Source organism: Morone saxatilis, unplaced genomic scaffold (genome assembly GCF_004916995.1).
Source record: "Morone saxatilis isolate NCDOM2014 unplaced genomic scaffold, NCSU_SB_2.0 Contig18, whole genome shotgun sequence".
Taxonomy (NCBI): domain Eukaryota; kingdom Metazoa; phylum Chordata; class Actinopteri; family Moronidae; genus Morone; species Morone saxatilis.
In genome coordinates this window covers 6251550-6267114 of record NW_023339740.1, presented here as the reverse complement: position 1 = coordinate 6267114, position 15565 = coordinate 6251550, and the positions used below count along the sequence as shown (strand labels likewise).

At 42.1% G+C, this 15565-nt stretch overlaps 2 protein-coding genes across 5 annotated transcripts in view; both read left to right on the top strand.

Annotated features, from left to right (window-relative positions):
* mbd1b (methyl-CpG binding domain protein 1b) overlaps positions 1–10579 on the top strand; it is a 13098-nt gene extending 2519 nt beyond the window's left edge. For 3 of the 4 annotated variants that reach the window (XM_035662073.1, XM_035662070.1, XM_035662071.1), the window contains exons 4-16: positions 206–347; positions 436–725; positions 839–921; positions 1077–1120; positions 1849–1989; positions 2090–2170; positions 2309–2329; positions 2448–2540; positions 4431–4592; positions 4687–4866; positions 4969–5052; positions 7829–7927; positions 8027–10579. In XM_035662073.1, the coding sequence (XP_035517966.1) occupies positions 206–347; positions 436–725; positions 839–921; positions 1077–1120; positions 1849–1989; positions 2090–2170; positions 2309–2329; positions 2448–2540; positions 4431–4592; positions 4687–4866; positions 4969–5052; positions 7829–7927; positions 8027–8500 (1894 nt within the window). In that variant the 3' untranslated portion in view covers positions 8501–10579. The remainder of the gene's footprint in view (positions 1–205; positions 348–435; positions 726–838; positions 922–1076; positions 1121–1848; positions 1990–2089; positions 2171–2308; positions 2330–2447; positions 2541–4430; positions 4593–4686; positions 4867–4968; positions 5053–7828; positions 7928–8026) is intronic. The other variant, XM_035662074.1, reaches the window with a different exon arrangement.
* Positions 10580–11923: 1344 nt separating this feature from the next.
* The window catches only part of ccdc120 (coiled-coil domain containing 120), a 13956-nt gene continuing 10314 nt past the window's right edge, over positions 11924–15565 (top strand). The window contains exon 1 of the mRNA XM_035661188.1: positions 11924–12282. The gene's annotated coding sequence lies outside the window, so the exon portion shown is untranslated. The remainder of the gene's footprint in view (positions 12283–15565) is intronic.

The following is a 15565-nucleotide window of genomic DNA, read 5'->3' as shown; positions in this document are numbered from 1 at the left end:
TTGTGCCAGTGCTGGAAAACAGAGGTGATTATTCCAACAGTATCCGAGTCGAACATCCTCTTTGCTGATAGGCCAGTGTGAAGAAGGCGAATATTGGCTGGTACCGATGTTCGGCCGGTAAATCGGTGCATCCCTAGTTATTTTCTGAGTGTTTCTAGCAGTTGTCATCCAGCTCTTTGCAGTTGTTTCTTTTCTTCCTCTGCAGTCCACGGGGGGATCGATTAAGAAGCCGAGTAGAACTGGCTTCAGTGCTGGAGGGGATTATTGACTTGTCAACCTTCGAATACAAGACAGGAAAGTTCTACGAGGGCGAAGCACAACCCATAAGGGTTCGAAACCGAGTGAAGGTATTGGCCTCTTTTAGCATGTGAAACTGAAAACATGTAAGACGTGCATGTCTTACATGTTAGTTTTCTTCACTTTCTCATCCACCAGAGAAAGGTCCGGGAGCGTTCATCCTCAGAGTCCAGCTGGATGGACAGAGGAGAGGGGGCTGACACTCCAGACTCCCACCACAGGCTCACCCCCAGTCAGGGACCCAAAAACCTTCCCTCCAACCAGACCAGTTCCTCCTCACATAATACAATAGGAACTTCAAACCAAGGCTCTCGCACTGAGAATCTACCAGCGGAAGATAAAATTAAACTTCCTCTTCCCTCATCATCCTCCAAACCCATCCCGCTCCCCTCTATAAACGGAGAAATTGGGTCAGAAGACAGCACTCTGTGAGTCCATTGTTGCTTCTTTCTTTAACCTTATTATTCATACCTTATTATTATTATTCTTCTGATGTAATTAACAGCACACATGGACTGAGCATTGGCTTGTTTCTCTACAGGGTCTGTGCCAAATGTGGTATTTCCTTCACAGGCACATGGTATGACAAACAAAGGAAGAGGCCCTGCTGTCCCACCTGTTGGGGTATGTCAGGTTATGGCTGTGCAATATCATAATTTTGAGGCAAAGACAGCGTTAGATATAGGAAACAATCGTGGAAAATAACTAAGGTGGGGTAAAAGTGATGACCTTCTTACAGTTTTACTTATCCTACGATGTTTATGTCTTTTTAATTCCAGCTGCGTCAAAGACAAAAGAGCATCCGATGATTCGTTTCAGAAAGGTAAAAACGTTGTCTGGCGACGAGCTGTGTGACTGAACAGCTACATTTGAGCTACTTTAACTAGCCTAAAGTTTAGCATGTGGTCCATTGGGGACTGATCAGTATTCCCACATTATGTGAATGTTTTGATTATATGAGAGGAAGATTATGTTGTTGAACCTGACTGAACACTGAATCCTTTCTGGTACTTTTTTTTTTACATCTGGCTGTAAGGAAAGGTGAACGAGCTCACAGCAATAATACTGAGTATTAGAAATGCACATTGCTATACTTTTGTTACAATTATTACCCGTGAGTCTGTAACTTAACTCTCTAAAATACAACCGTTGTTAGAACTTCTATGACATCAGTGAATCAATCCGTGTCAAACAGAAGCAGCAGTGTGGTAGTAGTAAGCTGCCATGATGAATCTCGCTCCCGTGTGCAACGTCCTCCATCGTTGTTCATTTTGGAGGCTTGTTATTGATTGCCACAAAAATGTGAAATATCAGTAAGATTTATGATAAACGGTTTAGCATGCTGCAGCAGTTTTCATTAATGTGAATATAGAACTTTTCATGACCACTTTTAACTTTTAAGCATGATAGTTTTTGGGGCATATCAATTGAAACTGACTCGCTCCCACCTCTGCTAATAGACATACACATTTTGGAATTAAAATACTGATGAAAGTGCGTATTAACGAATAAATGAACCTGTTTTTCTATTCTTGTTCTTGTCACCTGTAGTGGATTCCTTGTGGACAGTGTGTCGGATGCCACAACACGGTGAACTGTGGACAGTGTGCCAACTGTAAGCATGGACTGCAGAGCCCCGAGTCCAGGAAACGCATATGCCGAAAACGCAAGTGTATATGTCCTATTCGCAAGGTAAGCTGACGGGTACACAACAGTTAGTGTTAATTTCGATGCCATTTGTTAATTATGTTGTCTTTGTATTCATGCTTTTGTCCCCTGTATGTTCCCTCAGGGCCCTGGAAGTGGAGGCTTCCTGCAGCAGAGGCCTTATAATGACATTCCTGAAACATTTGATGACAGTATGAGCTTCCAGGTAATAAGAGCTTGTATAATCAACTAGAGCTATTTTCCCGGGTTCTTGTTGAACTCCATGTGTAGATTGCCTGTTGTAATGTCACAGTAACCATTTTTGTGGCATTTAAGTTCTAACAACAACTATTTTATTTTACAGAGTGAAGTTACAGACTCACAGGTAACGTTTTTTGTCTTTTTATACAAGACCAAATTATATGTGTATTTCTAGTACTCAGCATTAGTGCCAGAAGTTTTTTTTTGTGCCTACTCTCATTCATAATGTTTTATTCACACAGCATCCGAGTCTCAAAAGCAGTGACACAGAGAACTTCTCAGTCAACGTGGACGTTGACGATGAAGAAGACATGTCAACTGATGACGATGATGATGTGAGTTTTTAACCCACTGATGATTGCATAAACCCTTTTAGGCCCGTAGTGGCTAGTGAAAGACTGACTTCATAGTTCTGAAGTTTTCCTTCATAGAAATTCATAACCTCATAATCTCATTGTACATGTGTATAGTGACAATAAAGGCATTCTTCTTCTTAACCAGTGACTGTGTACTGCAGTAGAAACAACTCTTCTTGGCAGGAAATAGGGACGTCACAAAACCATAAATGTAGCTGATACCAATACCAGTACAGTTCCACTATTCTTAATAGCCAGTTCCAAAAAACAAAACAAAAAAATCTCATGTAGGTCAACATACACACTCCTTTTATTAAAAACATCTGAACATTACAAAAAACAACAACAGGGGTATGTAGTCTTCAAATAATAAATAAAAAGAAACGACTAGTCAACACACTCTTCCCTGCCTGCCTGTCTTACACTCTTCGATCGTTTCATTTTCATATAGAATATCTTCCAATCAATATCAGCCTAGATGAGTCTTATTATTTATTAACCTCACATGTTAATGCTTTTCTTCGTCATCTGTGACGTGAAAACATCAGATTTCCACACAGTCTGTGTGTCTTGCTCATAGCTCAGTAATTAAATCCCAGCGCACCACAAAGCGTCTTCCGGGCCGGCAGGCTGGAGTCACGCTGTCCTCTGTTTCTGTCACAGTTATTGTTTTGTTGTTTGTGGTCATTCGAAGACTCGGTTTGTATTGATATCAACAGTCATCATTAGGGATGAGTCCTCTTTCTCTTCCTGCACGCTCTGCAGGAGCGACCCCTCACCTAAACCAAACTCTGACAAGTTGTTTGAATTTCATACGTGACAGAACAGTTGCACTGTTTTTCTTTTTGGCGAGTGGCTGCAGCTGTATTCATGTGAGGAAGGTTACAGTCGCCTCATCGTCCCACACAGATCTGATGTTTTCCGCTCTTCACTGTAGCAGACTCTTGAGTGAAGTTTTAAGTCACTTGCTTCATGTTCGTCATGATTCATTCATTAAGTATGTTCCCATTGCACTTCGTCACATTTTCTTTTGATTGATAGCACACGTTTTCCACTTCAGTCAAGTGTGAAAACTTTTTTATGCACAAATTGAAAATACACATAAAAACAGGTGGATGGAAATGTACTTCCTTTTTTTGAAAAAAAGTTGGACATTATGTTATGATTGCCATGTTGTTAACTCAGAGAGGTTATTTACTCAAGGTTGTGTGTGGTTTGCATAAATCCTTTCCAGACATATATACAAATACTCAACAATAATGGAACAATAATGCGTGGCTGATATAAAAAAAACAATCTAAAAAATATATAGTTTCCACATTAAAATCCTTAAAAAACATCTATTCTTTAAACCTTGTCAAACATCCACAATCTATGAATATGCAAAGTCTTCCTGCTGCACACAGGATGTCACTGTAAAGTTCATTCTCAGTGGATGTGCACTGGTGGCTTCATGTTTCTACATCACACTGTATAGATTGCATACTGGACCTCAACATCCAAGTGTAGGAACAAGAAGAAAAACACATTTTTGAGTAGAGGGGGGCTTTAAGAAAATGTAAAGATTCGTTTTAAAAACAAAAAAAATCATTTTGCAACTAAAATGCTGCATACAATATAAGCCTTGTTCAAATATTGCATTGTTGAAAAACATATTTTTTGAGTTCTTTATTTTGTATTATATACTTGATTTAATTTCAGAAATAGATTTGTTTCAGAAGGTTTTGAGTTTAATTAAACAGACAACATTTTACTAACATTTTACTCTAATGGCGCATCCTCCTCCTGTATAGTTGACAAAATTACGGAATTATTGACATGTTAATGCCTTTTTATGTGTGCTACATTTTTGATTATTCTTGTTTTCAGTGGCATAAGAAGCGGAAGCGGCGATCCTGTGGAGAATGTAAAGCCTGTCTCTGCAGGAAAGACTGCGGTACATGTGATTTCTGTATAGACAAACCCAAATTTGGAGGCAGCAACAAGAAGAGGCAGAAGTGTCGACTACGCCAGTGTCAGAGACAGGCAATGGTAGAACCATACCAGCTTCCAATTAATTTGTTGTTTCACACAGTAATGATTTAATAGTGTTTGCTTTAAATATGTCTCTGCTTACATTTGGCAGAGACACTTGCTGCCTTTCCAGATGGGACAAGGTGAATATGGGCCAGATGGCCCTGCGCTGCCAGGCAGACCTAGACCTCACTACACATACAGTCGAAAGTCAAATTTCAAGAAAGGGAAAGCTCCGCAGTTTAGCTTGGACTTCACCGACAATGAAGATGACGATAGTAACCTACAAGCAGTGAGTTCCCGATGCCTTTGGTGTTCAACTCTTCTCTCTTCTATTTTTTTTGCTTAGCGCTTGTCTCATCAAACAGAATATCAATTTGATTTTGTCTTCCAGCAGTTCAATCATTTGGATTTCGGACAGCGGAATGGACTACCTGACAGAGTCCCTCACATCAGCAACCACAACAGCTCTGAACTGGTAATTTTACATTCTTCCTTCTTAATAAAGTTCCATTTTTTTCTCTCCATCAAATCAAAAATGTGTTGAATTTTGTGGTTGAGTAGTTTAAGTTCAAGAGCATGCGATGTCCCACAGCTCTTTTGTTGATAGTTGCACTTTCCTGGCTGACAGTGTATGAATTCTTGCTGCCCTATGCTTAATAGCACGAAACCTGACTGGTCATGTGTCATAATGGCCTCCTGTTTACACGTTCCTTCAGTAACGCTTCTGGCGCCATGTCCATTTCCTTTTGTGTATCTGTTGCCATGCTGTTCTTTGGCGTGTGGCTCAGTGTGATGAATCCAGGCCTGCTTCCAGCTCTGTTTGACCAGGTTTTTTACCAGTCCGTGGTAATACAATCTGTACCTCTCTAAGCGCTCCACTCGTTGAATCTTTTTGCAACGAGTGTGCTTGTGTTGGTTTCTGTTGTCGTCTCTCAAGTTGGGGTCTTCTCCCACTGTCCTGTGCTCTCTAGTGGGTATTTCCATGTGATAGTACATAAGTGAATATTCGAGAGGCATTCTGACAGAGTAGCTATAGACAGGAAAAATGAAGTGAGAAAGAGAGGGGCACATGACACGCAACAAAATTGAACGGGGGATGTTGCAATTAAATGGTACACGTCTTAACTTGGCACCAGACCACCCACAAAAGTTCATTTGATCTCTTGTTAAAGCACGCATATCACTGCCAAGTTGTTTGCGCTCCCTCTCCTCATCACCCCTCTCTTCTTGGCTGTCCTTCAGTTTGTTCTTGTGGTCACTTGTTTTGCCAGTCACTTGATTAGACAAAAATATCAGATGCTACCCATCATCAGTGCTGCAGCTTTCAGTGTTTTTCGAGCCCATGTAAACAAGGAGTAGGAAAATGGCATATGCAGTTCTGGAGAAATCCAATACAGTGACAAATACCATGATATAGTGTGAACAACAGCACGTAATGTGAATGCAGGTACTGTAAGTAATGTCAGCTAGGTTGTGGGTTTGCAAAGTGTCGCTAAAGTGAGTTAAAGAATGTACGTTGGCATGTAATGTAACGTTGCCTGATACACACATCCTGGGTGGAATAACAAGCTAGTGTTGTGTGGTTTGGTCGTGAGCCACTTTGTTTGTTTCCCATTTACAGAGTCAGGGCTGTGTACAAACACCAGATTTTTTTTCAGTCCACACACACACAGCAGAAGGCTAGCGGACCATGAGGAGATATTTGCTGAATTTGAAAAAAGTGTAATGGAATTGAATCGCATTACCCAGAGTCGCTTATCTCACCTTTAAGTAGTAAGGTGTGTGTGTGTGTGTGAGCAGTGTTTGCTTATACAGCTTGAATTTGCAATGTCTAATCCTCAGGTGTGTCAGTGAGGTTTGAGGGGTTGAGTGATGGTAAATTGACTGCTTACTTCTAGTCTTGCGACTACACAAAGCGCTTTACGTTCCACATTCACCCATTCACACACCGATGCCAAAGACCATCACAAACAAAAACTAATGCAGAAAAAGAAACCAATTTATTCACATACATACTCCAATGATACAGCATCGGGAGCAGTTTGGTGTTCAGTATCTTGCTGTAGGACACTTCCACATGCAGTGGGAGGAGCTGGGGATTGAACCATAAACCTTGTGATTAGTGGACAAGCTGCTCTACCCCCTGAGCCACAGCACCCCAGCCTCACTGCTTCTTGCAAATACAAAATTATTAAAGTTGTTTAGTACACTGTGCTAACTGATGGTGTACAAATTCTTCTTTTATTATTTGTGTCTCGGACGATGTCTCAATGCTAATGAGGCAGAAATATAAAGACTGGTGATCTTGCTTGTTTACCAGAGAATTTTTGTAAATCATCTTGATCTTCCCTACTTTTCTGTTAGCTCAATGGCTGCTAATATGTTAAGCTTTATAAATAGACACAGGCTGCTGTTGAGTTGTATAGGTTGGCCAGGTAAGTATGAAGAAGCTAACATTATCAACATTAACACTTTTTTTCAGCTTCAGCTCATCACAGATTTGCAAACTTCTGCCGATACACTAATTTGACTGTCAGGGTAGTGGTTTGTCGCTTGAGGATTGAGACAGATAGTTGGAAATATGACAGAGACAGAATTGTTTAATGTAAGATAAAATGCTAACACTCACTAGCCAGTGTATTAGGTACACCTAACCAAAGCTAATGGGGTTTAAGAAGGTTATAATATTAAGTTTAAATTTGAACTGTTTTAGAGAAGTGTTGGTTCAACTTCATTTTGAAGGCTGTAGTTTCTAGTGTTGTGGAATAGTGTTATACATACTGAGAGCTGTCTTCAATTTTGTGTCCACCCCATTTATATTACAGGTCCAATGTGTTAGATTGAATGGCATTGCAGTGTAGTTGCAGATTACAACTCCCCTCACCATCCCGTTCCAAGTGTGTAGGAGAAATTATGGTGGGTGCGAAAATCTCCAAAATCCCTAGAGGTTTGGATTGTCTGTTCTGGGTAAAGTCAGATTATACTCAATGGAAGTGTGGATACTTTTCACTGTAAAACTGAGTGACATAGAGGTGTATATCTACGCCATGATTTGTTGTGATCCATGATCTAGTACAAACAATAGACACATTCGTAACAATCCCACACTCTGCAGTTTAAAGCTTCCAGTTCAGCTTTGGTTTGATATGATTTGAATTGAGTTTCGATTGTACTTGAATTACAGATTGAGTTTACACTGTCAGTAGTTGTAGTTTATAGTTGAGCTTATGAGTTCACCCTCATCAATCCAGGACCAGCTAAGCAGATGGGATGCAAAGAGATCACTCGCAGGCAGAGACGGTCAACGGCATGTTGATGAAGACGACGAAGAGGAAGACGAGTTGCCCATGGTAAGTGTCCTGCTGAGAATTTTCATATTAGCTGTCTGAACAGCCACAGATAAAGCAAACCCATCTGTGTATTTATTTTCCTCCTGTTGCTCTCTGCAGATCACACAGATCTTCAGTTTGGCTGATAACTGTGCTGGGAGCGGTGTGGACATTGAAAACCAGCTAATGAAGCTGTTACAGTCTTTGCGCTCCTCTGTACTGCCAATCCTATGGTACGCCATAATGGTGGAGGGCCCGCAGCTGCAGCTCATCCAGTGTTCTAAACAGTCCAACATGACCGACACCACGGTGCTGATCGACCCGGGCTTCTGCTATCAGGTCACCGTCCAAAAGCAGCCGCTGCTCCCCACCCACCCGCTGTACGACAAGCACCCAGGGCGATTAAGCTCGGTGACTGAAGTGGTCGATCTGCTTTTGGGCCTGGAGAAGTACATGGTGTGCCAGGGACTGCCCCCTAAAGAGCCATTGTGTAATAAAGACCCACTCATGCTGGAGCGGGCGTCAACGTGTGATTTCTTGGTTAAGAGGAAAGTGAGCATCTGTACTAACTGCAGAGCGCTGCAAGGACTTTAACATTAGTAGAGACAGAAGGTGATCTGTGACCACAGTGGAGACTTGTTCTCTGGTGCATCTTTGTGCCATTTTGTTAGTGTTTTTATTTTGGTGATACTACATGATTTACCTCTGGACTGTAATAGTATGATTTGTTTATTTGAAGACTCACCAAAGGCATTCCAGGAGCTGTGACGTTATAATCCAGGCAAATTTCTTCTCAGATGTCTTCTGTTATTTTGGTTTAGGGCTCTTCTTCATGACTGTTATGTCAGAGTTTGGAAAGTGGGATGGGTAGAGCTGTTTGTGGATTCACACTCTTACTTGAGGAATCTGTAACCCCTCACCCCCTCACTGTTATTGCACTTTGAGTGGTCGTTCTTTCTCTCTCAGCCCAAAAATGAAAGTGAAATTATGTGCTGCTCACCCTGTTCTTCTTCTAACCAGCAATATTGTAGACCATGTCAAGGTTTTTTGGACACAATGAACATGTTCACCCAGTTCATTTAGTAACAGCTTTGTTGTTCCATCAATAATAATACCAACTGACATTATGTGTGTGAAAGTATGTGCAGTGGAAAAGGAGACTGAAATATACTAGCCTTTGATTTCATTAGACTGATTACAGTGTTTATGAAAAAATGTATTCAACCCCTGTTGATTTTGCCTTTTGAGTTGAATCCCAGTGGATGAAAAAAGGAGGAAAATAAACCTCTACAAAATGACCAACATAAGCACAAATATAACAGTTGAGTGAGTGCCTGTAATTGTTCCCTTCCTATGACACGCCCAAATCATTAGAGTTTTAAAAGTCCCAAAGTGTCACCTGTGTTACCTAAAAGCACCAGTTGAGAGGGAGGGAGAGAGTTACTAGAACATCTTCGAGACCCTGAGTATCCCATGGAGCCTAATGGTCAAACGTGATGACCTACATGGCTCCATGGCTGAGTTGGGAGACGGCGTTCAGACAACAACTGTTGCTTTGACAGTTGCAGCTTTATGTTGGAGAGGCAAAGAGACATCTGATTGCCAGTAGACTTGTGGGAGACTTGAGACCGAGTTAATGAAGGTTCTGTTGTCAGGTGGGCTTAAAAACAGCAGTGCTATTGTCTCTGAGTCCAGACATCAGATCTCTCTGACATTTATTGCAAGAGTAAGTACCTCTATTAAAATAATGCTAGTGTTAATATTGGCTCGACAGTTGTTTGTTTATATATTTGAAATAATTTCGATCAAATTGATATGAGTCCTTTCTCAGATTATTTAGCCTTATTACATCCACTTTGGCCCAGTGTTTAAAAAGACAAATACATGGGTGGGACACTTTTTAAGAGCACTGTAATCACAATGCATTAAAGCTATTCTGTTGCCACATTTTAAAACAAATAAGTAAGAGCAGAACAAACAGCTGGTAACGTGAGGAAGAGATCAGAATCGTTCCCACATTCATCATCATTTTTGGGCTGTGGCAGATGCTTTTTGCACGTTAGAAGACATACGTTGGTTTTGACTGGCAGATTTCAACACCTGAAATATGCTGAAATTTCTACTGAGATCAGACACTTCCTTTAGCATATGCTTGTAGAATGTATTTTCCAGAATGATGTCCTCAAATGAAACTGGCAGTGCAGCCAAGCCTCTTACAGATGATGATATGCTGTATTTATTAGGGTGTGTGAAACCTCTTTAAACCCCATCCTTCCATTTCTGTTCTGACTAATTTGATGATTGGCATTTAATATTATATTTTTAACCATTGGGTAGTTTGAATTGTATAATAATTTTAAATAAAATATGAATAAATGAAATGTTTCTCCTGCCCCCTTCTCCATTGGGATATTGATTCAAGTAAGTAACTCAATGAATTCAACAATGTGAAACTTTATGCATTCTTAACACTGTCAGATTTATTTTTGTTATCTTGGTTTCCTCAAGTAATTGTGCAGATGAAATGTTTGGGATCAATTAATTGTTCTTAAAAAAATATATTGTTATTTAGTCTTTGAATTAAAACATATATAAAGAATAGAAACAGAAGTTTTCCATATTTCCTGTTTGTGTCTTTCTGAAGGCAGTGTGCAAATAAACTTTTCTTGCTGACTTGCTTTTTATAATATTTATCAAATCCTGAGAAGAATTTAATGTGAACTGACTCAGAATCAGTAAAAGCCCAAAGGTTTTATATTCAGTGATAGTCATCCATATTATCTGCCTCTTCATGTGTATATCTTGCTAGTTAATGTTGGAGTGTATGAGGTAATGGGACTACAGTAAACGGAGCCAGATACTTGTTGGCTGAGTTATTGGTTTTATTATTAAGAATTGTTAGAGTGGGAACCACAGCTAATGCCTTTATTAAACCCATATTTTATATTGCTTAAGAGACTTCCATCTGTGGTCCACCAAGGTCTCTTTGAATGGAAACATTTCTGACGCCCTCAGAAACTAGTGTAGTTGATTTACAGTAGCTTGTTATGTAGGCAAAATATATAGTTATGCGTGGCATCCCTCTTTAAAGAAAAAGGCTCAATTTCAACCTAGAAATGCCTTTAATTTTTTAAGCACTAAAAGTTTTCATGTCTTCTTTAACTTTGTGATATATTCTCGGTGGTTTCAACCATGCAATATTTGAACAAGGCTTATATTGTATGCAGCATTTTAGTTGTAAACTTTAAATAGTAATTTTACATTGATTTTTTACTTTTTCTTAAAGTCCCTCTTCACTTTAAAAAATGTTTCTTTCTTGTCTCTACAGTATGATGTTCACTGTGCAGAGTTTGACATTAGAACAATGTTTTCACATTCATCTGCTGANNGTTTCTCTGTGCTCATTGAACATCAGATTTACGGGGCAGGGGCTACTTGCATGATTTGTGACATCACAAAGTCTGGTGGTCCATGGAGGAGACATCTTGTGTCCAGCAGGGAAACTTTAGAAATGAATAAAATTGCATAGCTTTCATAGCTTCCAGAAATTACAATAAGGTAGAAGGAGTTTATGCCATTTTAAGGATTTTAATGTGGAAATAATACTTTTACTGATTTCATTTAACATATATTCATTTATTTTCCTAATTTATTGAGACACATTCATCAACATTTCTGCAAATGTGCCAGTAGCCAGCAGGCTAATTTTCACTATTTTGTATTGAAATCTTGGATTTGTTTTTTATACAGATATATGACGGTTTGAGCTTTTTTAGACTGTGTAACAAGGTCCTGCAGCTACACTTAAAACCCTCCTCACGGAATAATTGGCCAGGACGCCTGAGCAGCACACACACACACACACACACACACACACACACACTCGGTGCAAACTGGCTTTTCTTTTCTTTTTTTTAATAGTAAGCGTCACTGTGCGCGCGCCTATGCAACAACTGGATAACAATATTTGTATGGCAGGATTAAGTGGCGCACATTGAAGCCATGTAACATCTGGGAGGGGCGTCATTGCCGTGACAGCGTTGAGTCAGTGGGCTGCTTTAAAGCGAGGGTTTTCATCCGGCGCAGAAGGGAAACCTTTCTTCCGTCTGAGAGCAGGTCTGCTGAGATGCGCAGGGCTCCGACACAGCGGAGGTCGCGAGGCTGCTGGTGAATTACAATTGGGATACGAAGCCACCGCGAGCGAGGGGCTTTCTCTTTCTCTGCTCGTGTTTAACGAACTACCGCTCGTTTAATTCACTGAAGCTTTCTCCTGGAGAGGGTTCCGTCCTGTGCTCTCACGCAGGAATGATTTTCCTCGGCTTGGTTTTGCCACAGAGGACCACGGAGACCTCCGAAGGCATCGGTCATGCTCTCTGGTAAGAGGGGGTTCTGCTCCAAGATGTCCTTCTCATCCTGACTGGGCGTATTAATGAATAGCCGTCCACACAACCTATATTCTCTGTAAGGAAAAAATAGCTTGGCCTACATAGGAGACGACAGGACGTTATTTGCTGTTTTATTCATTGTTTTGGACGCGCATTTACCTTCACGCAAAAACCAGGTTTGTCATCGTGTCAGTGTGTGACACACCTGCGACGTGTTATCGCTTCCATTAATTAGTCCTGTCCGTGTGTTTCATTATGAGCCGGCGCCGCTGCCGTCTGCAGCCACTATGCAGATGCGGGACGGCTCAGAAAGCCGCTTAATGTGGGAACACATGCTTTATGCCCTCCACGCTGAGCACAACAACACGCCTCTAAATTAAACGCAAGGACCGCAGGAAATGAAATCCAATGTCTCTTTCATCTGTGCGTGTGTTGTGTCCCAGCGCCTGTAAACAGAGGAACATATTGTCTGTGTGGCACATTCATTAAAAGGCAGGAAATGCCTGGGTTTGCAACAGCATCTGAGTGAATTCAAACACGCAGCTTTAAAGGAGTAAAAATCTGTGTCATGCTTCTTGGGAATACACAACTTCTCCCTGTTAATTGTTATGAAGCAAAACAGGCAGCAGCACGCTGCTACTGCTGTCTGCTGGGCCGTATTGATTTCAGCGTTCTCATATGAATATGTTGCTTGTTCTCATGCAGCAGCGTTAAGCCCTATTATTAACAGATTCCTGAACAAGGATGTCTGTCTGGATCTGAAAAAACTCATCCAAATGTGTTGTGTGGGCCAGTGGGTGCCTTCGGGGTGATTCACTGCTGGTCCAGCTTTTGGTGTGTCTGGGAAACACCTCTCTGTTTTCAGAAGAGGATTCTCCACTTTGCTGCCAAGCATTTTCAAAAGTGCTGATCGTTCCTATTTTTGGGCTTCATGTATTTGCAGGGGCTTTGAATTCGTGGACCATTAGGCCACTTTGCAAACAGGTTTGGTTTACGGTCTTTTATTGCAGGGGGAAGACCATTCATGCTCAGTTTCATCTTGTTCAGAGGGATTTTGACACCAGTTGGTGTTTGTTTTCACCACTCTCAGTTTGCTGTTATCTTCAAATTGGTAGCCGTGGCACTCTGCTTTTCTCTAAAGCGCTACCTGTGGTTTTCATGCTACTTTGAGTGTTACAATTCAATCAAACACCATGGAATTGGACCTTGACCCAGATTGGGGCAAACACAATGGTGTTTTTTGCCATGCTGTTACATCAAGGTGACACTGCCCCTTTTATGATGCCCCTAAGACATGGACTGACATGATTTTAACATCTGGTTCACTAGTAGTGGACTGACAAACATGCAGGTTTAGTGGGGGTGTGTGAAAAGTCACACACTCACGCCCTGATCTGGATTCAGGACCTTTCAGCAAACCCTTTCAAATGTGCTTTTGGCTTCATCCAAAGTGTCTTGGTGCGTAGTGTGTGTGTGTGAGCTCAGGGAATCAAATCCCAGACCTTATCAAGTGTTGAAAATATAGCAGAGCGGTAGTGTCACAGATAACACGGGGAATTCACCCACATTTCTTCAGTCATTCAAGAACACAACCGCACGGAGGAATCAGATCCGGCTGTTCTGCGTGTGTAGTAATGGTGATTGTAAGTGTATGGCTGCGGCTGCACATCATAAGCAGCCCTGAACTCCCTCCATAACTAAACAAGGTGGCTTACAGTCGCAGGAAACAAACGGAAAACAATCGTGAAAACATACTGTACAGAAGTCCCTTCAGGTGTTACAGAGCAATGGGAAAATGCATAGGAATAATCCCCTAGGAAGTTAGAGCAACATTCCTTTCTTTATTACTCCCCCCACCTCAGCTTAGCAGAATCCAGGTGGATAGTAATCACCAAGATTGCTTTGTTTCACCCGCCGGAGTTGTGTCAAACGTGCAAAGGTGAACGTCGAGGCCGGGGGGGAGAAATGGTGAGCCACACGATTGGTCAGTCCGAGCTAAGCTGCTCTGCTGTGGGCCGATAAGCACGTTATAAATCAGTACTTCATGGATATAGAGCGCGCAAGGAGAGATCATATTAGTGTGGGGGGTAGGGAGTAGGGTCACCTGACCTTCCGTAAGCCCTCCACAGTCCTTTGGTTGGGGTTGGTCAGGTGGAGGTACTGTAGTTCAGTAAATCCCCTGCACTGGATCCGCTGTATGCCTGTCCCTCGCTCATCCTTTTATACAGAAACCCCGACTGCACCCCCTCCTTTCTGTCTTGAGGTTAGAAACATTTGGATGTTGACATGTTCTCTTCCTCATCCCCCCCCCCCATCATTACTACTCCCCAACGGGCTTACAACATCTCTGGAGTTTGAGTTTGAAAGGCGGGGAGAGCGCGCAGATAAAGGTCACATGACCGGGCTCTTGCAAATGAACACAGCAAGGTTCAGAGGTTCGGAAGCATTGGAGGCATCGCGAGAGAGCCGACGCTGCGACGTTTCGTGCGGATACCTGGAAGCGGCGAAACTATTGGCCCAGTTTTGACTCCTCAGAAAGCGTTTGCAGACCTTCTCTGGCAGGAGCTGTGTAGTCGCAACCCTGCTCTGGTTACCATGTGTTGAGTTCCCAACAGTAGCAGCTGTGTCAACACCAGCAGTCAACACGAGGGCTGCCAGCCTCACCTGTCTGCGGAGGGCTGGAGGCGATATTTCAGCTGCTCTTTCGCATCTCAGCTGCTCCACATCGCCTGTTGAAAGACCCCGACCAACATATTGTGCCTCCGTCGCCCCTCGCGATCGATCCGAGGTTGTTGCATAAGAATCTACTGTTTTACACATTAAGACGTGCCGTACTGTAAGTCATGAACATGCGTGTCGTATAAACGCTGTTGACAACCGTAGCGTGTTCCTGGGACTCTCGGGCCCGATAAAAGCTGACAGAAGCGAGAGTGAGTCTCTTGAAGATCCGGGAGGCATCGCGTTTATCAAGGGATGAGAGAACTGGATATAAAACTGTTGCCTGTAGTAATTTAGCTCTGCTGCGATGTAATATGTATGACTTGTAAGCCGGAGAGGGAGCAGCGCGGCTCCTTGTGCGGCCGCCGGAGGATCGGACCTACCTTACAGGCTCCACTGTTTTAGCCCTTCAGACTTGAATATTAAACTCCTGGCTGATTTGCATTCGTGTGATGCGCGCTGCACAGGGGCAACTCACTCTCACCGCACAGCTCATGTTTTAATCAACATGGCTCCCACAGTGCTATCTGTACCAGCATACATACCCCCCCCCCCC